The sequence below is a fragment of the Phyllobates terribilis genome, unplaced genomic scaffold (genome assembly GCF_046119375.1).
Source record: "Phyllobates terribilis strain yellow unplaced genomic scaffold, ASM4611937v1 Scaffold_4__5_contigs__length_816908805, whole genome shotgun sequence".
In the NCBI taxonomy this organism is placed as follows: Eukaryota; Metazoa; Chordata; class Amphibia; order Anura; family Dendrobatidae; genus Phyllobates; species Phyllobates terribilis.
Window position 1 is genome coordinate 159,539,287 of NW_027362764.1, and position 24,962 is coordinate 159,564,248.

At 47.7% G+C, this 24,962-nt stretch overlaps 1 protein-coding gene across 1 annotated transcript in view; it reads left to right on the forward strand.

Moving 5' to 3' along the window:
- STK31 (serine/threonine kinase 31) overlaps window positions 1-21,948 on the forward strand; it is a 117,301-nt gene extending 95,353 nt beyond the window's left edge. The window contains exons 19-21 of the mRNA XM_073676547.1: window positions 1,191-1,310; window positions 18,344-18,412; window positions 21,606-21,948. Of these exons, the coding sequence (XP_073532648.1) occupies window positions 1,191-1,310; window positions 18,344-18,412; window positions 21,606-21,767 (351 nt within the window). The 3' untranslated portion in view covers window positions 21,768-21,948. The remainder of the gene's footprint in view (window positions 1-1,190; window positions 1,311-18,343; window positions 18,413-21,605) is intronic.
- The last annotated feature ends 3,014 nt before the right edge of the window (window positions 21,949-24,962 follow it).

Here is a 24,962-nt window from a genome sequence, read left to right on the forward strand (position 1 = left end):
TGTATGGATGATTTTGTCCCACAGCATTTCTTTTATGGGATATTCAAGTTTTTATGCTTTTATTGTATGTGTAGAATGTAACCTTCTAAGCTGCATGTATTTGAATTTTGCTCACATATCTTCCGTCAGTGCAGTCACATGTAGCACAGGTTACTCCTATTGTAACGCAGCCTTAGGCTCACTGAACAGGAGTAAGCATGGCGTCAGTCATGTGACATGCACACAACTTTGTTTAGATATTTAACCCATTCCTGAAATTGGACTTGCTGGTACGTTCTATTTGGGATGGTGTTCCTGCACCAGTACGTCCAGGTGATTGTGTGGTCACAGGAGCTGTGCCCAGCGCTCAGCTTCACTAATCTATGAATCACTGGGATATCTGGCAGCATTATGTCCACATAAAGTTACACATGTCAGATTTGAAAACTGTAGCCTACTGGGAAAGGTGAAAACTGACTACAGGTAGAAGGGGTTAAAGGGAATCTGTCACTCCCCTGGCACTTATCTGACCTCTAATATGGGCACACAGGTGATAGAAATGTAAAATTTATACCTACCTGTATGCCTCATATTAGAGGTTGCTGTGAAATGTCTTTTTATTCCTACAAGTTTCTGATGTGTTCCCGTCCTGAGGCCCCAAGAAATCCCACCTCCTTTGTGAATTATAATGTTTCCCCCTCCCCTGCACGTCACATTGCCGTGATTTGCAGTCGCCTCGGCAAAATCCTGCACCTGCACACTTCCCCTTTTACGCAAGGTGCACTTCTTCCTGCCGTCTATGTTCATTGTAGAGCAGGGATCCTCTGCGCAGGCGTCGGGAAGTTAGGATGACTCGTCTGCGCACAAGATCCCTGCTCTACAATGAATGACTGCAGGAAGAAGTGCACCTTGTGTAAAAGGGGAAGTGCACAGGTGCGGGATTTGGCCGAGGCGACTGCACGTCAAGGCACCTGTATGCCCATATTAGAGGTCCGATAAGTGCCAAGGGTGACAGATTCCCTTTAACCTAAGCAGTACCCATACAGGGTTACCCTCTTTCCTAATTTCTCAGCATGTCTATGCAGAAGCATGTATTATATTCTTCTTCTGTGTTCCATGTTGTACAGTTGTTACAATAACCATAAAAAAATAGTGCATAGTCAAACTATTTCATATTTTGTCAGTTTTGGTAATTTTGGTTACTTTTCTAGGAGCAGCGGAGTTCTGCTTCCTCTATTTGCTTCCCACTGTTGACTGCTCCTGAAGTAAAATTGGGACAACCGCCATCAGCTTCCTCGGATGTATACAGCTATGGGATCCTTCTGCTATGGGTATGGTACATGCGGTATACCTCACCTGAAGATATACTACTAAAGTTCCACCGCATATCAGTATTATTTATAATTCATGCATAGTCATTGGTAGCCTCTGTCCCCAAGTAATCTTTATATAGAACTATCATTTAGAGCAGTGGTCCCCAACCTTTTTTGCACCAGGGACCGGCTTGAAGCAAGATCATTTTTCCATGGCCCAGCAAGGAGGGGGTGGGGTGGGCGGGGCTTTGGTCATATGGGGGCGGGGTAATGGAGGGATTTGGAGTTTAGTGCATACTTATCATATAGTGTAGACCAGGTCCCCGCCAGGAGCTATGCCAGGAGCCCCACATAATGTGCTGTGCCAGGAGCCGCATCACTGAGGCCCCATCACGCCCTGCAGCAAGACAGGGCAGCTGTCCTGACAGCTGCTGTTCAGCTGCATTTACTTCATCCCAGGGGCGGACACAGACTGTAGTGGGCCCCTGTGCAAGAAATTTTTGGGGGCCCCCCCCACCCTTCATAAGGCAACAAAGTTATGTAAACATAACCCCCCCCCCATGTGCAGCTCACCCCCCGTGCATCTCTCACCTCCCCCCGTGCATCTCTCACCCCCCCCGTGCATCTCTCATCCCCCCCCGTGCATCTCTCATCCCCCCCCGTGCATCTCTCATCCCCCCCTGTGCATCTCTCATCCCCCCCCGTGCATCTCTCATCCCCCCCCCGTGCATCTCTCATCCCCCCCCCGTGCATCTCTCATCCCCCTCCGTGCATCTCTCATCCCCCTCCGTGCATCTCTTATCCCCCTCCGTGCATCTCTCACCCACCCCCTGTGCATCTCTCACCCACCCCCTGTGCATCTCTCACCCACCCCCTGTGCATCTCTCATCCACCCCCCGTGCATCTCTCATCCACCCCCTGTGCATCTCTCATCCACCCCCTGTGCATCTCTCATCCACCCCCTGTGCATCTCTCATCCACCCCCCGTGCATCTCTCATCCACCCCCCGTGCATCTCTCATCCACCCCCCGTGCATCTCTCATCCACCCCCGTGCATCTCTCATCCACCCCCCGTGCATCTCTCATCCACCCCCCGTGCATCTCTCATCCACCCCCCGTGCATCTCTCATCCACCCCCCGTGCATCTCTCATCCACCCCCCGTGCATCTCTCATCCACCCCCCGTGCATCTCTCATCCACCCCCCGTGCATCTCTCATCCACCCCCCGTGCATCTCTCGTCCACCCCCCGTGCATCTCTCGTCCACCCCCCGTGCATCTCTCGTCCACCCCCCGTGCATCTCTCGTCCACCCCCCGTGCATCTCTCGTCCACCCCCCGTGCATCTCTCGTCCACCCCCCGTGCATCTCTCATCCACCCCCCGTGCATCTCTCATCCACCCCCCGTGCATCTCTCATCCACCCCCCGTGCATCTCTCATCCACCCCCCGTGCATCTCTCATCCACCCCCCGTGCATCTCTCATCCACCCCCCGTGCATCTCTCATCCACCCCCCGTGCATCTCTCATCCACCCCCCGTGCATCTCTCATCCACCCCCCGTGCATCTCTCATCCACCCCCCGTGCATCTCTCATCCACCCCCCGTGCATCTCTCATCCACCCCCCGTGCATCTCTCATCCACCCCCCGTGCATCTCTCATCCACCCCCCGTGCATCTCTCATCCACCCCCCGTGCATCTCTCATCCACCCCCCGTGCATCTCTCATCCACCCCCCGTGCATCTCTCATCCCCCCCATGTGCATCTCTCATCCCCCCCATGTGCATCTCTCCCATCCCCCCCATGTGCATCTCTCCCATCCCCCCCATGTGCATCTCTCCCATCCCCCCCATGTGCATCTCTCCCATCCCCCCCATGTGCATCTCTCCCATCCCCCCCATGTGCATCTCTCCCCTCCCCCCCATGTGCATCTCTCCCCTCCCCCCCATGTGCATCTCTCCCCTCCCCCCCATGTGCATCTCTCCCCTCCCCCCCATGTGCATCTCTCCCCTCCCCCCCATGTGCATCTCTCCCCTCCCCCCCATGTGCATCTCTCCCCTCCCCCCCATGTGCATCTCTCCCCTCCCCCCCATGTGCATCTCTCCCCTCCCCCCCATGTGCATCTCTCCCCTCCCCCCCATGTGCATCTCTCCCCTCCCCCCCATGTGCATCTCTCATCCCCCCCATGTGCGTCTCTCATCCCCCCCATGTGCGTCTCTCATCCCCCCCCATGTGCATCTCTCATCCCCCCCCATGTGCATCTCTCATCCCCCCCATGTGCATCTCTCATCCCCCCCATGTGCATCTCTCATCCCCCCCATGTGCATCTCTCATCCCCCCCATGTGCATCTCTCATCCCCCCCATGTGCATCTCTCATCCCCCCCATGTGCATCTCTCATCCCCCCCATGTGCATCTCTCATCCCCCCCATGTGCATCTCTCATCCCCCCCATGTGCATCTCTTCCATCCCCCCCATGTGCATCTCTCCCCTCCCCCCCATGTGCATCTCTCCCCTCCCCCCCCATGTGCATCTCTCCCCTCCCCCCCATGTGCATCTCTCCCCTCCCCCCCATGTGCATCTCTCCCCTCCCCCCCATGTGCATCTCTCCCCTCCCCCCATGTGCATCTCTCATCTCTCCCCTCCCCCCCATGTGCATCTCTCATCTCTCCCCTCCCCCCCATGTGCATCTCTCATCTCTCCCCTCCCCCCCATGTGCATCTCTCATCTCTCCCCTCCCCCCCATGTGCATCTCTCATCTCTCCCCTCCCCCCCATGTGCATCTCTCATCTCTCCCCTCCCCCCATGTGCATCTCTCATCTCTCCCCTCCCCCCATGTGCATCTCTCATCTCTCCCCTCCCCCCCCATGTGCATCTCTCATCTCTCCCCTCCCCCCCCATGTGCATCTCTCATCTCTCCCCTCCCCCCCCATGTGCATCTCTCATCTCTCCCCTCCCCCCCCATGTGCATCTCTCATCTCTCCCCTCCCCCCCCATGTGCATCTCTCATCTCTCCCCTCCCCCCCATGTGCATCTCTCATCTCTCCCCTCCCCCCCCATGTGCATCTCTCATCTCTCCCCTCCCCCCCCATGTGCATCTCCCATTCCCCCCACTCCTAGTTAATTGTATTTAAAAAAAAATAAAACTTGTTATACTTACCCCCATGCGATCCCTGCAGAATCCTGGCGCTCGTCCAAATCGCTGACACCAGGTTCTCCTGCCTTCCGGTCATGTGACGGCGCCGTCACATGACCGGAAGTCAGAGGAATTATGAGATGTCCTGGACCCGGCGCTTTCCATGAGGAGAGAGGCGCACAAGAGGGGGCCTCCGAGGGGGCTCCTACCGGCCGGGCCCCATACTGGAGTCAGGGCAGTCATGCCCTGATGGCGGCCCTGCTGGAGGCTGGAGGGGCCCCCTCTCCCTCGGGGCCCCCGTTCAATGAACCGGCTGCACGGGCGGTAGTTCCGCCCCTGCTTCATCCTGCTTCAGGACCTGTGGTGACATCACAGTTATGTACCTTGATGTCATCACAGGTCCTCTACAGGTCTACCCTGCGGGAGTCTAGAACAGCGGGCAGCATCCACCCCACACAGTGTGCTCTGAGCCACCGCAGACCAGAGCACACTGTCAATGTTTAGTGATTGTCTGTGGTGGTGCCGCGGACCGGCTGAAAAACCCCAACGGCCCGGTCCTGGTCCGCGGACCGGCGGTTGGGGACCTCTGATTTAGAGGGTTTATTTACTTTAGGAGGACTTATAACCTCCAGGGAAACCTCATAATATAAAATACGACCAAAAATTAAATAGTTCTCAAATATATATAATTAGAAAAATTTTAAACTTTTCCTGGCTAATTTAGTGATAAAAGCTCTGGCTCTTTAAGAGAAGTAGACCAATGTCGGCTCAAGTTGAGTCTCAGAGGTGTGTGCTGGTTCCTGATTCGGATATGGGATCGTGTAGCATGTAAATAACACAGAAGGACCACTTTATTTCATGCTGGATGTAGTAATATACAGGTGCATCTCACTAAATTAGAATATCATGAAAAAGTTACTTTATTTCAGTACTTCAATACAAAAAGTGAAACTCGTATATTATATAGTCAGTACAAACAGAGTGATCTATTTCAAGTGTTTATTTCTGTTAATGTTGATGATTATGGCTTACAGCCAATGAAAACACAGAATCATTATCTCAGTAAATTAGAATACTTTTTAACACCAGCTTGAAATATGTTTTTACAATCCGAAATGATGGCCTACTGAAATGTATGTTCAGTAAATGCACTCAATACTTGGTCGGGGCTCCTTTTGCATCAATTACTGCATCAATGCAGCTTGGCATGGAGGCGATCAGCCTGTGGCACTGCTGAGGTGTTATGGAAGCCCAGGTCGCTTTGATAGCAGCCTTCAGATCGTCTGCATTGTTGGGTCTGGTGTCTCCTCTTCCTCTTGACAATACCCCATAGATTCTCTGTGGGGTTAAGGTCAGGCGAGTTTGCTGGCCAATCAAGCACAGTGATAATGTTGTTTGTAAACCAGGTATAGGTACTTTTGGCAGTGTCGACAGGTGCCAACTCCTGTTAGAGAATGAAATTTCCATCCCAAAAAGCTTGTCGGCAGAGGGAAGCATGGAGTGCTCTAAAATTTCCTGGTAGACAGCTGCGCTGACTTTGGTCATGATAAAACAGTGGACCTACACCAGCAGATGACATGGCTCCCCAAGCCATCACTGATTGTGGAAACTTCACACTAGACCTCAAGCAGCTTGGATTGTGGCCTCTCCACTCTCCTTCAGACTCTGGGACCTTGATTTCCAAATGAAAATTGGAACTCTGGGACCTTGTGGTGTGTGTCAATGACTGCCTTCTGGACATCTGTCAAGTCAGCAGTCTTGCCCCTGATTGTGGAGCCTACTGAAACAGACTAAGGGACCTTTTTAAATCCTTAGGAAGCCTTTGCAGGTGTTTTTTGTTAATTATTTTAATTTACTGAGATAATGACTTTTGTGTTTTCATTGGCTGTAAGCCATAATCATCAACATTAACAGAAATAAACACTTGAAATAGATCACTCTGTTTGTAATCACTCTATATAATATATGCATTTCACTTTTTGTATTGAGGAACTGAAATAAATTAACTTTTTGATGATAATCTAATTTAGTGAGATGCACATGTATGTGGCAAAATCAGGAGGATAGGAGCAGCAGTAAAGGTAAATCCTACGGTATTCCCTGGGTGGATTGGCTGCTGGTTTATCTATGCAGTATGTAAGAAATTCAGATTAAACCTTTATAAGCAGCTGTGTCTTAATAGATTAACCCTTTATAAACAACTATGTCCTCATCTTTTAGCTGCTGTGCAGAATACACAGAACATATGATTACATATATGATAAATACAATTGTCAGTATCCCATAAAATTACGATTCCTGTTGAAAGGCAGGAAAATGTTTGCCTGATTTGTTAAAAATATTAAAATCTAAGGCACCAGGTAATATCCTTCAAAAAAGTTTTATTGACAGCAGTGTACACAGGAAAAGCGATAACGGTGTTTTGACTATGCAGGAGCTTTATGAAGCCAAAAAAAAAAGCCGTACTGCGTGGCCGTTATTGCTTTTCCTGTGTGTACACTGGTGTAAAACTTCTTTGAATATTACTGTGCGTCTTGGATTTTTGGACTGCTTGCAGTTTTTACAACCCAGTGGTGGGGTGTGCTAAGTCTGCATGGGCTACGGAGTTGCGCACAGGATACATTCGTCACAAACGTTTGCCTGATTTGTTTGACTGATTCACTGCGCATGGAATTGCATTTGTGAAATCTAGTCACTATGTTTGTGAATCTGTTTAGGAGAATTTAAGAGAAAAAACACCAAGGTTACTTACCGGTAGCCGGTTTTTCCAGAACCCATGACAGCACACCTGAGAGAGAGGATCCGCCTTTCAAGGACAGGAAACCATCTGAAATAAAAGGGCGGCACCTCTCCCCCGCTTCAGTTGGTTACAGAGCATTGAGAGGACCTCCATAAAAAAGAGTTAAACACAAATCCAACACCACATCAAACAACACCCAACACACGTGCACACCCATATGGTGAGAGAGAAGGGGGGGAATATACGGGTGCGGTCATGGGTTCTGGAAAAATCGGCTACCGGTAAGTAACCTTGGTTTTTTCTCTCCACCCTATGACAGCACACCTGAGAGAATTTTGGAGAAAGAAACCTTAGGGAGGGACCACCGCTTGTAGCACCCTTCTACCAAAGGTTAAGTCAGATAGGCAGGATAGATCCAAACGGTAGTGTTTGAAAAAGGTAGATGGTGATGACCATGTATCGGTCTTACAGATTTGATATATCGATACCTCTGCCTACTCTGCCCAGGAGTAGCCACGGCCCTGGTGGAGTGAGCTTTGATGCCGTCCGGGATCGGGGTGCTACTTGTAGAGTAGGCTAAGCAAATGGCCTCCCTAATCCATCTGGCTATAGTTGCTTTCGTCACCCCATACCCCTTCCTACTCCCCTGGAAGGCTACGAACAGGGATTGGCTACGCCTCCACTGGCTAGTTACCTTTATGTATTGTAATAGAGCCCTTCTAACATCAAGGTTATGAAACTTTTGCTCCCCTGGGTTCTTTGGGCTGTTACAAAAGGAGGGCAGAACAATTTCCTGAGATATATCAAACTTTGGCGCAACCTTAGGAAGGTAGGCTGGATCAGGCCTCAGTACTATTCTATCCTCAAATATTTGCGTATATGGAGGATTTATGGATAGAGCCTGTAAATCACTTACCCTACGGGCCGATGTTAAGGCTACCAAAATAATTGTTTTGAGAGTTATGTATTTTGCGGACAACTCCTGAACTGGTTCAAAGAGTTCCATAGTTAGTGCATCAAGTACTAAATTTAGGTTCCATGGAGGAACTTCGGGTATTGAGATTGGCCTAGATCTACTGCAGGATTTAATGAATCTTGTAATCCATTTATTGGCTGCAAGGTTATGGTTATATAGCGCACCCAAGGCAGAAACCTGGACCTTAAGTGTACTGGTAGCTAGACCTAACTCACACCTTCTGTAAGAACTCCAGGATGGATTTAATTGGAGGTTTTTGGCTTCATGGCTTTCCTAGAAAATGTAAAAATTTTCTCCATGTTCTACCATAGATTTTGGTGGTTATGGGCTTCCTACTTTTTAATAGAGTAGACACTAAACCTGATGAAAACCTTTTGCCCGTCAATATTGCCCATGCTGCTAGGTGGAAACCCTTCACTTGAGAATGGAATATTGGTCCCTGAGCTAGAAGGTCCGGGGTCTCTGGTAGGATCCATGGGTCTGATTGTGACAACATCCTCAAAAGGGAGAACCATGGTCTCTTTGGCCAGAAGGGGGCTATGAGAATCACTCTCGCTTGATCCTTCCTGATCTTCCTCACCACCAGAGGTATCATAGCTATTGGCGGGAATGCATAGGCCAACTTGAAGCTCCAAGGAATCTGGAGAGCATCTATTGCCAAAGGGTTTCCCCTTGGGTCTAGTGAGCAGAATTTCTCCACTTTCCTGTTGTTTTTGTCGGCGAACAAATCTATTTCTGGTAGACCCCCACAGCTGTACTATCTGATGGAATACTCTGGGATTCAGGGCCCATTCCCCTTGTCTCAACTTGTTGCAGCTTAGGAAGTCTGCTTTTGCGTTGTCTATTCCTCGTATGTGTAGCGCTGTGAGAGGTAAAAGATTTTTCTCCGCTATTTGAAAGAGCCTGCCTACTGCTTCCAGAAGAGCATAAGATCTTGTTCCTCCCTGGTGGTTTATGTAGGCCACAGTGGTTCTGTTGTCCGACATAACCCGAACATGGCGACCCTGGAGTAAAGGGAGGAAGCCTTCTAAAGCGTTTCTCACCGCCCACAGCTCCTTTAGATTTGATGACCGCTTTTCCTCTAGGAATGACCAAGGGGCTTGAATCATGTGATTTTCTAGGTGTGCGCCCCACCCTGAGTTGCTTGCATCGGTCGTGATGATGTCCTGTACTGGTGTGTCCCACTGGACCCCCCGAGATAAATTTGACCTGTCTGTCCACCACAGGAGGGCGTCCCTGGTTCGCAAGGAGAGATGTATCTTTCCTTCTAAATACCCTTTTAACAATCTTTGTGCTGACAAGATTTCCCACTGAAGGTTTCTTGTGTGAAATTGGGCCCACTTGACTGCCGGAATGCAAGATGTTAGAGTACCTAGCAGGGACATAGCCTTCCTTAAGGACATGTCTGGGGTGTGTATGGCTGCTGACACCAAATTTGTGACTTTGTCTATTTTGCTGTCGGGTAGAAGACAAGTCTGACTCTGAGTTTAGTGTAAACCCCAGAAAGGCCTGGATTCTTGCTGGCTCTAGCCTTGATTTTTGGGCATTGATCATCCAGCCTAAATTCTGCAAGACAGCCATGACTTGATTCAGTTGTGAAATACAGTGGCTCTCTGAATTCCCCCCTATAAGGAAGTCGTCCAGATATTGTATTATAACTGTATTCTGAATGCGGAGAAAGGCTGTTACCTCGGCTATCAGCTTGGTGAATACCCTTGGAGCAATCGACAACCCGAAGGGAAGAGCTTGGAACTGGAAGTGTCTGAGACTTCCTTCAATGTAAAGAGCAACCCTTAGATATTTTTGATGACCTGGGTGAATTGGGACATGATAGTATGCGTCTTTGAGATCTATCACTGCCATAAACCAATTGTGAAAAAGAAGCTTTATTGTTGAGTTTATTGACTCCATTTTGAACGTATGGTTGTTTACAAACCGGTTGAGGCCCTTTAGATTTATAATAGTTCTGAATGAACCGTCCGTTTTTTTTATTAAAAAGAGAGGGGAATAAAATCCCCTTCCTTTTTGACTGACCGGAACCTCGCATAGCACTTGCTTGTTCAACAGGTTCAAGATCTCTGATTCTAGGGCCAGTTGTTCGTCTGGGGATTTTCTTACCGGAGTTATCACAAACGAGCGGTATGGCTGCTGAAGGAATTGAATCCTTAGTCCATCTCTCACTATGTTGAGGACCCAGGGACTGGAGGAAATGTTTTCCCAGGCATGAAAAAAATGAGAAAGTCTCCCTCCAACTTGTGGCCTGGCGTCATTGTGGAGGCTTTTTGGAGGCAGCGGAGGGACCCCTGAACATATATCCGGACTCTTTTTTGTTCTTTAAAATCCCACTTTCTTTTTTTCTCCCGGGGGGTGACCTCTACTAAATTTCCCCCTCCGAAAATAGGTCTTTCTGGCATCCGCCGAAAACCCAGGGAACCTTGCTTTCTCAAGGACATCGTCCAATTTTTTGCCAAAGAGAAATTGGCCGTCACAGGGGATAGAACACAGTCTAGACTTTGATTGTAAGTCCCCAGGACATCCCTTGAGCCACAGAGCTTGTCTAGCCGCGTTTGATAATCCGGCCGACCTGGCTGCCAGTTTTACGGAGTCAGCAGAGGTATCTGCTAGAAAGGCAGCTGCACCATGCAACATGGGGAGGCTGGCTAGAATTTTTTCCCTTGAGGTCTTTTTATTTTTCAGCTGATCTTCCAACTGTTGTAACCATACCATAAGGGAACGAGCGGTACATGTTCCTGCAATGGCCGGCTTTAGACCTCCTGCTGCAGATTCCCAGGCATGTTTTAAAAAGGTATCCGCCGCCTTGTCTAAGGGGTCTCTAAGTACCCCTGAGTCTTCAAGAGGGAGTGCCGATCTTTTTGATGATCTAGACACTGCAGCGTCCATTTTTGGCACCTTGTCCCAGTTCTCAGAGTCCTTTAGGTCAAAGGGATACTTTCTCTTTGAGGATGAAGGCAAGGCTCCTACTTTTTCAGGTTTCCTCCATTCTCTATTGATAGTGCCTGGACCTTAGCGTTCACCGGGAAGGTGCGTTTTTTCTTTTCTTCTAACCCTGCAAACATGATGTCTTCTAGGGACTTAACGGATTTATCTTCCTTTAACCCCATAGTGGTTCTGACGACCTTTACCAATTTGTCTGTGTCTTCTATAGGGAAGCATGGTCTCCCCCCTCTATCGCTGTCCGAAGAGGATGAGGATGAGGCCCCACTATGATACTGTCCATCCGATAATCCAGAGGAATCAGAGTCAGAAGAAGGATCAGATATGATTTTCCTTCTTTTTTTCAAAATAGTTTTAAGGGCGCTCTCTACCTCCGATCTGATAACCGATCTGAGGCTGGCTGCAAAATCCGGGGTGCCCTCACAAATAGTTTTTTGAACGCAGTCCGAGCAGAGCTCCTTCTGCCAATCTATTGCTAGCGGGCATTTGCATATGGCACATTCTCTGTTTCGCTTCTTTGCGGTTGCTTTCCTGGGTTCCTCCTGGTGATTTAAACACACAGTAGGAGCCCATTAGCAAAATATCTAATGACATTCACGAAGATTACTCACCCCGCCGCTGCGGATACCGGAATTGAAGGCTTTTTCAGGATACGTGACGTATCCCTCCTGGAGACCGTGGAGTCCTGAGAAGCTTTACCCCTCTGACTCGGACGACCGCTGCTCCTTCCGCTGGACCCTCTAGACCGGCGAGCAGACAGAGGTGGCGATGAAGGTGGTAGCGACTGTGGCCGTGGCGACAGCTGCTGTTGCTCCATGTCAGACATTATGACGAGCAGTGTTCTGACCCCAGGTGCTCCTCTTTATAGGGAGTCGGGCGAAGTCAGCCACCTCCTGGTTCCTGCGGTCTCCCTTCCGGTAATTAGGCCTCTCCCCCAGGCGCCATTCTCCTCGCAAACGCCGCTTAGCGTTTTTGCGATGCCGGCCGGCATTACACAGGGCGCCGCCATGTTTTCCTTAGTCTCCGCCCCCGACGTCATCGGGCACGCCCTACCCAGCATGCCCCGCACAATGACGTCAGAAGCACATGACCGCAGTCATGTGGACGGCTGGGGGAGGGCGGCGTGGCGGTGTACGGAAGCCCAGGACCTCTGCACCGCCTGCACCAGCACGTGCGACAGGTCCCCTGGGAACCTGCGGACGGCTCTACCAGCACCTGAAGGCCGGCGCCACGAACGAAACCGCCCACTCTTCCAGCGCCGGGACAGGTCTGGGTAAGTTTTTCTTCAGCCTAACAGCCGCCTGATTACTTCATGAGGATTCCCATCAAGGACAGGAAACCAACTGAAGCGGGGGAGAGGTGCCGCCCTTTTATTTCAGATGGTTTCCTGTCCTTGAAGGGCGGATCCTCTCTCTCAGGTGTGCTGTCATAGGGTGAAGGGAAAATATTTAATTCTTTTGCATTGTATTCATTGGAGAAGTGACTTGACTAAACAGACAAATTGTCCACCCTAAATCCTGCAGAACCAAGTACGAGGCTCTACCATACAGATGCTGTATAGAAACATCAGCATTTTCAGTTAGTACATCCCAACCTCAAGTGGTTTGGTGATTAGTGATGAGCGCTACTCGAGTTTGCCGAGGATGCTTGGGTATGCATCGGGTAGCGCAGATGTACGAGTCCCCGCGGTTGCATGTTTCGCGGCTGTTAGACAACCACAAAGCATCTGACCGCGGGGACTTAAACATGTCACTCGAGCACCTGCGATACTCTGAGCATACCTGAGAACCCTCGGCAAACTCGAGTAACTTGCATTTGCGCTCATCACTAGTGATATGTACTTAAAAAAAATAAGTCTTTATCATTTAATCTATTTTTTCTCAGAACTGATGGTCTTCTTTAAACTCTTACAATAGTATAGATTCAGCAAATAAGTTATTGTATGAATAGATATTTCTCTATCGCTTCATTGGAAACCATGGGTGTATGCTGCTGCCACTAGGAGGCCGACACTAGGCAGAAACAAAAAAGGCTAACTCCTCCCCAGCAGGCTACACCCACTGACAGGGAGAGAACTAACCAGTTTTTGCTTAGTGTCCAATCACCGTCCCTATCATCTTGTTGTGTTTTACTAATGCTCTTTTTCTTTCAGATACTGCTTGTGACTTCGGGCAACAGGGTGTAACAGCTCACCCTGATTTCCCATCTTTTGGGACAGAGAGAACAGTGTGGTGTCTCCCACATCGTCCACTCTCTTGTCTAACAGGCAGGACCCTTTTTTCCCTCCAACACTTCAAGCGTGTCTCGGAGCGGCTCATGGTGGACGGTCCTGCCCCCCCCCCCCTTCCAGCCCCCTCCTCGGAGCGGGCCGGGAGGAAGACAGTGGTCACTAGTCAGTGACCTTCACCTCATCCAGGGTTGACACTCTCTTCTGCACCGTCCCGGGGGCTCCTGATGCCGTCTTCAGAACTGTGAAGGAGTCGGGACCACGTCTGGATGCAGGTATCCCTCCCTTCCATAGCTCCCTGTAATTGGCGGCGGGGCTCCACAGCAAAGACACGTGTCAGCAAGAGGCGTCATTTGCACCCCCTAGCGTGTTTTGCAGTTCTGTTTATTTGCATCCCTGTCGCTCTCAGCCCTTTCCAATAAATTTAGACCCGGGCTTCGGCCCAGCTCCATGCTCTATTTAGGCCACTCCCCCTAGCCTATCATAGCCGCGGTGTCTTCCCTGCACCTTTTTGAACCAATCCCGGGTGTTTTTACTGTCTTCTCAGCTCGGGCTCTCTGAGCGCCCTTTTTGGCCCCGCTCCCCACCATTCCCACCATCTTTTTCCACGAGACTGCAGGTGCATCTCATTGGCACAGCCCCAGCTACAGCTTCCGTGCGGTTGCCTGCGGGACCCAGCACTGCCCAGGCCTCTGCATTCGCGCAGCTGCCTGCGATTCCCGGTTCGGCCGGCCGCGGCATCCGTACGGCTACCTGTGATTCCCAGCACTGTCCTGGCCGTGGCATCTGTGTGGCTGCCTGCGGGCCCCGGCTCAGCTCCTTCTGCAGCATCTGTGCAGCTGCCGGCGGGCAACGGTGCGTCTCTGGACGCCTGCAGCCTCTAGCCTGCTTGCCACTACATCCATATTCCTTCTGTGGCTCGCAGCATGTCTCCAGTTGTAGCTCCCATCTGACTGCGGCCTTACACCCCCGTCCTCAACATTCGCGCTGCTGACTGCTGGCCCCGGCTCTGCTCCAGCCTCCGCAACCGTGTGGCTAACGACCGGCCTGGTCTCAGCCCTGACCGCGGCATCAGTACGGCTTCCTGCGGGCCTCAGCTCCAGCCGCAGCATTCATGCGTCTCTGGACGCCCGCAGCTTCTAGCCCGCTCTCCACTACATCTATATACCTGTCTGTGGTTCGCAGCATGTCTCCAGCCGCAGTTCCCATCCGACTGCGGCCTCAAAGCCCTGGCTCAGCTCCTGCCGCGGCTTCCGTGCGGCGGCCTGGGCCCCCACCATAGTCTCTGCCACGACATCCGTGCGTCTGCGGATGCCCACGGCTTATATATGCTCGCCACTCATCAACATGGCTGTCTGTGACTCTTAGCATGGCCCAGCCACACCACCTGTCTATCTGCAGCTGCCTTTTGCCCTGGCGTAGCTGCAGCCACACGTCCATGCACAGCGGATGCCTACAGCCCCCAGCATATTTTCAGGCAATATTCGTGGACCTCTAGCTGGGCAACACCAGGGTCTCCACACAGGACTCGGTAGGCCTAGTCCGCTTATTCCACAACCATAGTGTTTGCGGGGCATCTCATTCCATCTCTATAGTGTTTGCGGGGCATCTCATTCCATCTCTATAGTGTTTGCGGGGCATCTCAATCCATCTCCATAGTGTTTGCGGGGCATCTCATTCCATCTCCATAGTGTTTGCGGGGCATCTCATTCCATCTCCATAGTGTTTGCGGGGCATCTCATTCCATCTCCATAGTGTTTGCGGGGCATCTCATTCCATCTCCATAGTGTTTGCGGGGCATCTCATTCCATCTCCATAGTGTTTGCGGGGCATCTCATTCCATCTCCATAGTGTTTGCGGGGCATCTCATTCCAAACTCTTAAGGTGTTTGTGGGCATATCAGAGACATCTTGTTGCAACCATATAGTTTTGTAGACTCCAGAACCATAGAGCCTATGATCATGCCTATATATTAAAAAAAAAAAAAAAAAATTACAAATGAAAGGTGCTCTCTCTCGTGCAGGATCTTACTGCAGAACCATAGGGTTTGAATCATCCCTGACTATGAACTGTAGGGTTTTATGGACTTCATCATTCCAGACCAAGTGTCCCTGCTCTGACCACAGCCAGATTCATGCAAGTCTCTCGGCAGCCCCCCGTCGCCAGGGATGAGAGAGCACCCCCTCCTCAGAGTAGGTTGCCTCCCTATTTCAGTCATACTGACCTAACCAACGCATCTCAGTCTTTGGTTGAGGCCCTCTTGCGGCTAACTAATAATCCATCCGCCTCTGCAGCTCTGATCAGTTCCTCCTAAATCAGACGCATGCAGCTATGACGAACCTTACATAGGTCTTAGAAGCGGGCGCATCTCAGTCATTGGTTGAGGACCCCATGCGGCTGACTAAGAATATATCCGCCTAAGCAGCTCTGATTAGTTCCTCCTGAATCAGATACTTGCAGCCATGACCGACCTTACACAGGTCGAAGAAGCGGGTTCACTCCCACTCAACGTCTGGACCACCATCCAGGTTCACTTCCATGATTCCCACTCCCCTCTCCCAGAGGCAGTCAGGGGTCTGTCGCTAATCCCCTGCCATTTACATCTCGACTGTTAAGTTACAGGACATGATGCACAGCTGGTCAACAGCTATCAGCAGACTTTATCAGCATGGTCTTCATCAGTTACGTCATGATGTCTTTCCAGCCCTGATGGTATTACAGACCTGGTATCTGGTGCGTGTCAGGAACAGGCCTCTGTTCATCTCGGAAACAGATTCTCTCAGCCCGCTCATCCTGTATCCTTTTTCAGTAGCCTCGTTCGTTAATGTCTGGTACGTGGTGCCACGTCACGGCTTTGACCTCAGTTACAAGCCGCTGGTTATCTCTGCATCGTCAGGTCGCAGGTTCAGTCCTCATGACTGCTTCTGCTTGCCGTTATGGGGCTTTCAGGATTGCTCCCGTCTGTCCAAGCTCCTGGCCAATTTTTCCCTCCGGGCTCCTACAGAAAGTAATGGAATGCCCCTACACGAGTTGTTGTCTCTGTTTTTTCTTTTTCCCTACAGTTGTTGACAGCGCCCGACATTTGCAGGTTAATTGGTTGTTAACGGAGCTCATCTCGGGAAACTCAGCTTGGATTCATGATTCCGCGTACAGGTAGTCGTCTTCTCTTCCTCCCTTCAGGATTGTCACCTGTCCAGGACCAAGACGGACTATCGTTTTCCGGACGGCTTAGGATGGATCCCTAACTCCACATCCTGAGTAGTCTGACGCCTAAGGCCGTGTCCCTTACCGTGTCTTCCTCGTCGACGAGAGAACTTCCGCCATTCAGGATATGATGGCCCTTCCTCAAGCCGGCCTGTCCTGCGTAACACGGACCAGTCGGTCGTTTACATTTCCAGAAACAGATAAAGTTTTTCCTCATCAGAGTTTTCACTTCAGTCGGGCTGTCATTACTTCAGCCTGACAGGTGTCATCAGATGGGCGGTCGTTACTCCATCCCGACAGGTGTCATGATTACTCCTATCGTGTGTGGAATCTTCCCTCCGTTGGCGCCAAGGCTCCCACGGTAAGAGTCCTCGATCCTTCCCTTTCAAAGTCGGACTCTTTGGTTTCTATCTCCCTGTCCTGTTTTCCCCCTTCTATCATCTCTACATAAGCATGTTCAGTAATATGGGGGGACAGTGTAAAACATGCGACAGGGTGACCCTTTGTCTTACCCCTGGGCGAAGTTTTTCCTGCATGGGAGGAGCCATCCTCTTCTCTTTTAAGCTCTCCGCCTGTCGAAAGTACGAAATGTCCAGGGACACTTATTCTCCGGCCTGGGAACTGCCATTTAGGACCTCAGTCAATGGCCATCGGGAAGTCCATGATTCTCCCGTCTTATCTTCCCAGCCATGGATTACATCCAGGGCGGAGCGCTAAATTTGACAGTCTGGTTCTTTCCGCTGAACTCACTGTTCTGTTTTTCTCCGCAGTTTCTCACCCGAAGGGGGACACTCCAAGATTATCCAAAATCCTCCTATCTCTCCAGGAACTGGTCATCTTTCATGGTCTTCGGTCCACACCTTCTTGTACTACACGGTAGCTCCTTTCGGCCACAGCAGCTCCAATCTGAATAGTAGGTCCCTCATGCCGCAGTGGACCGACCTTACCTTTTGAGTACTTGTCTCTTCCCACCCTAGGGACTGATTTTGGACATCCCATGGTTTCCTGTGTCCCCCAATGAAGGGATAGAGAAAAGAGGATTTTTGGTACTCACCGTAAAATCCCTTTCTCGGAGCCTTCATTGGGGGACACAGCACCAGCCCTTATTTGTGCCATTGTTGGTTCATCTCAGGATAATCTCTTTATACCTCCTTTCCTACTGCTTTCTTACAAACTGGTTAGTTCTCTCCTAGTGTAGGTGTAGCCTGCTGGGGAGGAGTTAGCCTTTTTTATTTCTGCCTAGTGTCGGCCTCCTAGTGGCAGCAGCATACACCCATGGTTTCCTGTGTCCCCCAATGAAGGCTACGAGAAAGGGATTTTACGGTGAGTACCAAAAATCCTCTCTTTCTGTAACAATTTTAGATTTCTGCTTCAGTTTGAACTTTCTTTGTTTATTTCTAATAGAGAAGCATCTTTCCTGGTCTGTGGCGGACACACAGATATTCGCTTTGTTACAATACAGGGCTGTGTAAATAAAACACTGTTCTTACGCCTTTGTAAGGAGATCTGGCGCAATTCCACATCGTTGACTTCACATCTGCACTGCATGCTCTTTATCTGTACACAGTCCACATTTATTTGATGAAGGTCCTATCTGGACTTAGCGTCATAATTTATGGACTGTTTAGGATAATGATTAAACCTTCACGTTTTTTCACTAATCTTACTATGAGAGTTTTACTAAAGCTACCACGGATTGTAAACCTACTCGGACACCTCCTCCATTACATTCCGGAGTGCCGTATATTCTGCCTACTTTGTGAGGAGATCTGTCACCTTTTTAAATATCTGAAACTTTTTTTTTTTTTTTTTTTTTAGCTTTGCACAGGGAAGAAAAATGTTACACACAAATCTGACGGAACCCCTGATCTTGAGAAATATGGCTTGGTATGTTGTATAATTCTGCAAATAACTAATTATTGTCTTTTTATCTATTTAGTACTACAGAGATCATGAGCAAGACATTTACTTAGAATTCTGTAATTTAATAAAAATAAAGCATTTAACATTTCCTAAGTGACTAACCCTTCTAGATCTCCTCTCACAGTAGTCAGTGTGGAGTAGGTCAAGAAGTGACAGCACGGAGATGAGATCTAGAAGGGCTTGTAATGAATCTTAACGCAGGTCTCTCCACCCAGTGGCAGGAGAGATCAATGGAGATCAGTGGACGTGTTCTTTATTAGTTCCCACTGTGTTGCCTGCTTCAGATTGATTAGAGTCATGCAGGGGAAGAAGTACACACCCCGAGAGACAAATCTCTGGTAACACCCAGTTAAACGATAACATAATTCATAACCTGAACTTTACAAGTTAATATCTCTGTATTGGATAGGAGGAATGAAAGAATAAAAATTACACTTTACTCAGCTCTACGGAGACCGTTCCATAACGTGGCAGTTTAACATGCTCAAATTGATGAAAGCATCTCTATTATTTAGGGTTATTTCTACTTGGATGCAATATCTCTCTATATTTAGGACCTATATGTTTCATGACGTTTTCTTCGCCCTTGACTGCCAGAGTGGGTAATTTTTTGTGCAGTTCTTCATGGTAAAATAAAAATGCATTACTAGTCAGTGTGATCCATATAAATATATCATGTTTGTCATTTTTTGTGTAGTTAACCTCATGACACCAGTTTGAGCAAATCCAAAGAATGGCTACATATCAGGACCATTAATAGCATGGAAGTGATCTTTGTGAAGCCCATGTGTCTGTCATTGGAAGGAATAGTCTGAAATAATGAAATAATCATTATTCAGTATTCTCCCAAACAATAAAATTGGTGTTCTTAAATGGTAGTATGGAATAAATTACTGTAGTAATTATTTTGATAATAGCCTCTTCCGTTGGTGAAGATGTTTGGGGGAAAACCTTTAAATGATTGATGTCACAATCACATATAATTCTGCCATATTGTTACTTTAAGAAACCAAAGACAAGAAAAATACCCAAATAACTGAAAGTAAATGTATAAATCGCACAGTGCAAAAATAATAAGTAATAAAGGGTGTTTAGTTAGCATAATTTTGATCAAAATAATGTGAAAGCCATCCCACAACTGCACGGCAACCCTTATGGGACAGTCCTAACTCTAATATTAAAAACCTTACCATTTGTCAAGTGACATACATATGGACAAGGGCAGAGAGACTGGATCCCTAGTGTGATCATAAGACCGGGGCAGAATGGGCGTCTCAGCCCAGACAAAGAGCGGCCACACCCTTTTATATGCACTAAGCATACTGACTGCAAAGAAGAAACCTGAAGGTCTGAACTGAAACGTAAGTAGATGTGCATGCAAAATGTAAATGCATGTTCACACAAGGCCATTAAACAGAGAGAAACCAAAGACAAGAAAAATACCCAAATAACTGAAAGTAAATGTATAAATCGCACAGTGCAAAAATAATAAGTAATAAAGGGTGTTTAGTTAGCATAATTTTGATCAAAATTATGTGAAAGCCATCCCGCCACTGCACGGCAACCCTTATGGGACAGTCCTAACTTTAATATTAAAAACCTTACCATTTGTCAAGTGACATACATATGGACAAGGGCAGAGAGACTGGATCCCTAGTGTGATCATAAGACCGGGGCAGAATGGGCATATTGTTACTTTGTAGTAATTTTACTGTAGTTCCGTCTTCATATATGAGCCGGGATCCTCATGTTAATGTTACTTGTTAGTCTCTCCTTGTGGACACTGAAGAAATTTCAAAATCAATAACCAGTAACACTATTTTCTAAGTATCTTATGTGCCATAGTCAAGATGTCAGGGAGAGACCAGATAAAAGGTCAGGTTACAGTTTAAAAGTGGCTCAGCAATCACTTTCATTGACATAAAGTGGATCTGTCACCAGGTTTCACAGAATAAACTGCATACATAAATAGATCTTAGCCCTGATGAGGCTGCTGTATTTCCTGTGAAAATCCACGTCAAAATGGCCGTATAATCTTAGTTGAAAGATTAAAGGGTTATTCCCATCACCAATATCCTATCCCAATATGTAGTTGGTATAATAATATTAGCCAATGCCTTCAATTAGAAATGTAGTATAGTTCTTCTGATTTTCTATGTCACGTACCCCATGTGCAGTGCATTGCAGTATAGTAGGTATCCATGGTTATGACCACTAACAACAAAGTGACTTTCACTATGAGTGGTCGTAACCATGTAACCATGGATACCTAAGCTACTGCAATGCCCTCCACATGGGGTAAGCGACACAGCGAATCAAAATGACTATATTACATTTCTAATTGGGGGTATATACTAATATTATATTATTATTAAATACCCACGATTAGAAATGTAATATAGTCATTATTATTTATACCTACTACATATTGGGATAGGATCTTAGAGATGGGATTACCCCTTTAAATTCAAACTGTATTCACATAGTCTCATTGACAGCTCCTCAGTGTTCTTCCTCACTGCCTCTGCTGAGATCTCTCAATGTTCAGTACAAGCTGCAGCTGTCCTTCAGGCTGGATGAGTGGAGACTGAATACACTTAGACTTCAGCTCTCTCGCAGTATAACTGGTCATAAAATGCTCATCTTAATATCAGGATTATAGAGTCGTACAGTCTGATATATTAATGTATACAGTTTGTATTGTAAAATCTGATGACCGGTCTGGTATACAAGGTGAAACTGCATCGACTATAATAGGGAAATAATACTTTTTCCACTTCACTAATTTTGCATTGCTCCTGTGCTGCCTGCCCTGTTCGATTCATGGGTTCCATATCAATGAAACATCACCTAACCACAGAAAAACCACACATTGGAGAGTAAGAGATTGGCCGCCATGGTCAGGTGATGTCGTTATTGTAGACCACACTTCATTACATAGGATTGTCAATGCAGCTCTCCAGGGAGCTTAGTACAACTGGCAGTAGGCTGTAAAGTTCATTATTCTAGAATGGCTTCAAGTATTAAAACCCATAAGTAGCAAAAAAAAGGTGCCAGACTGTGACATACAATAAAAGGTGAAGTTGGTTGAGAGAGGTGAAAAGCGTCAATGTGTCCTATGTAATGAGCCATTCGTCTTCATTTTTATTTACTCTAGGATATCGAAACCAAGGCTCTGCTGTCCCGCCTTGTATGCTGTGGAGATCGCATACCGACTGAGCACATCAAAATGCATGAATATTTTCAGGTTTCTGAGCCTGAATATCCTCCTTTGCCAGATGACGTGACTGATGACAATATGCCGGCAGACTTTGCCTGAGTTAACTAATATTTTCTGCAGGAACAAATTCAACTCTGGTCTGTCCTAGCTTTTGTTCAGATACCTTATTAGCAATCTTTACACAGGTGTCGTTCGTTTGTTTTCATTTTTTTGCGGTTGTTCAGTCAAAATGAGAGTTTTCTTTTAATTTTATGGAATAAATCCTCTAAAATCTGTTTTTGTATGTTTTATAGAAATAGTAGAACGTTAGGGCACTGGAAAACTGAAGAATATTCTGCTTAAGCAGGTAAATACCGTATTGTATGGACCATGGGATGCAGTTTTAATTTGCAGGTTCAAGTTCCCTAGAAAGATTTAAAAAAAAATAAAATAAATAATAATAAAAAAAAAATATCTAAGTTTAAGTCACACCCCTTTTCAAGTTCAAAAATAAAGATATCGTAAAATAAACATTCGGTGTTTGTGTCTGTAAAAGTCTGATCTCTCCAAATATTACATTCTTTAAATGTACAGTTCATGTTAAATGTCGAGAGAAAAAAATATTAACTCCATAATTGCCATTTTTCAGACTCAGCAGAAAAATGAAAGAAAAATAAATAAAATCGTTCTTTGTGCATCAATCATTGAAAACTACAACTCATCCCACATAAAAAAGGATATTTATGTTGATGAAAAAAAATGTCATCATCTTAGAAGGAGGGGAGTTAAAAACAAGTGAAAATTTTCCCGGTCAAACAGGGGATAAAGGTCGATTCTGGGGTATTACATGGTGGGCCAATTCATAGAATAGAGCATCACTGTATGTGGGAAGTATGTATTTATCTGTTTATTGCAATAGACATGAACGTCACCAGATCGTGCAACAGTAAAGGTGTCCATGGCAATCCCAACAACCACAGCTGCTTTCTGGGTCTCTTTCTGGGTATAACATTGAATTGACCTATTGTGGGACCTCCAGCCTCTATCTTTATGAAATGTAACCACCTAAACATCTGTACTTTTTATGGGGATTAGCTCTTATAACCTATTCTGCTATGCACATATCCGTATTTTACACGGATCGTATGTCCGTGCAAAACACATGGAGAGATTATTATTTATTATTATAGCGCCATTTATTCCTTGGTGCTTTACGTGTGAAAAGGGTTTACATAGCAAAAACACTTACAATTACAATAATTTTGAACAATGCAAGTCAGCTACTGGTACAGGAGGAGGGAAGACCCTGCCCGTGAGGGCTCACAATCTATAGGGGAGGATACCTTGGGTGAGGATAGAGCTGGTCGTGCAGCGGTATGGTGGAGCGATGGTTACTGCAGGTTGTAGGCTTGTCGGAAGAGGTGGGTCTTCAGGTTCCTTTTGAAGGTTTCCACAGTAGGCAAGAGTCTGATGTGTTGGGGTAGAGAGTTCTAGAGTAGGGGGGATGCATGGGAGAAATCTTGTATGTGATTGTGGGAAGAGGTGAGTAGAGAAGGAGATCTTGTGAGGATCGGAGGTTTCGTGCAGGTATGTACCGGGAGACTAGGTCACAAATGTATGGAGGAGACAGGTTGTGGATGGCTTTGTATGCCATGGTTAGGGTTTTGAACTGGAGTCTCTGGGTAATGGGGAGCCAGTGAAGGGATTGACAGAGGAGAGGCTGGGGAATAGCGGAGGGAGGGGACTGGTGGATTAGTCGGGCAGCAGAGTTTAGGATAGATTGGAGGGGTGCGAGAGTGTTAGAAGGGAGGCCTCAGAGCAGGAGGTTGCAGTAGTCGAGGCTGGAGATGATAAGGGCGTACACTAGTATTTTTGCAGGTCCGTGGTTAAGGAATGTGCAGATCCAGGAGTTATTTTTAAGTTGGAGTCGGCAGGAAGTGGAAAGGGCTTGGATATGTGGTTTGAAGGCGAGTCCAGGGTTACCTCGGGGCAGCGAGCTTGCGGGACGGGAGAGTGAGCAGCCATTGACTGATGGATAGGTCAGATGGGGGGGGGTTGAGTGAGACGGTGGAAAGATGATTAATTCAGTTTTATCCATGTTAAGTTTTAGAAATCTATTACAGACGAAGGATGAAATAGCGGACAGACATTGTGGGATTCAGGTTAGTAAGGAGGTGATATCAGGTCCAGAGAGGTAGATCTGTGTGTCATCAGCATAGAGATAATACTGAAAGCTGTGAGACTGAGCTGTCCGTGGCTGAAGGTATAGATGCAGAAGAGCAGGGGTCCTAGAGCCGAACCTTGGACACCGACAGATAGGGGGCAATATGAAGAGGTGGTGTGTGAGTGGGAGACACTATATGTCTGGTCTGTTAGGTATGAAAAGATCCAAGATAGGGCCAAGTCTGTGATGCTGGGACATGAGTTTGTAGTAAGAGGGAATGGTCTACTGTGTCAAATGCAGATGACATGTCCAGGAGGAGGAGGACAGAGTAGTGTCGCTTGGATTTGGCAGTTAGTAGGTTGTTGGTGACTAAAGTCAGGGCAGTTTCAGTGGAGTGATGCGGTTGGAAGCCAGATTGTAAGCAGTCAAAGAGGGAGTAGGAAGAGAGGAGGGAGGACAGTTCAGAATGATCGTGTTGTTCCAGTAGTTTTGAGGTGTAGGGGAGAAGTGATATGGGGCAATAGCTAGTCAGAAAGGATAGGTCAAGGGAGGGCTTTTTGAGGATGGATGTCATCGAGACATGTTGGAAGCATGAGGGGAAGACACCAGTTCTTAGTGACAGGTTGAAAAGGTGGGTTAGGGTTGGGATGAAGACTGGTGATCTTAGGGTGTGGTGGGACGGGATTGGGTCAAGGTAGCAGGTGCTGAGATGTGATTTGGAGAGTAAAGAGGAAATGTTATCGTCCATAATGGTGGAGAAGCTGGTTTTGGAGGAGGAGGGATGAGTGGATATCAGGAGGGGCTGTGGGGACTTTAGGCAGAAGCTTTGTCTGATGGTGTCAATCTTTTGCTTGAAGAATGAGGCTAAGTCTTTGGCTGAGATGAGAGGAGAGGGAGGAGGTGCTGGGGCACGGAGGAGAGAATTGAAAGTGCAATAGCTGTTTAGGGTTGCGAGATGGGGTGGATATGAGAGATGAGAAGTAGGTTTGTTTTGCTACGGTAAGTGTGGACTTGAAAGAAGTGAGGGACTGTTTGAATACGGATGTGGGACTGGGGAAGCGGGGGCTAGACGGATGGATATAAGATTTGAAAAGTTGCGAGAGATTGTGACAGATCGTGGATAGGAGGTGGAAGTGACAGGATGTGCTGAG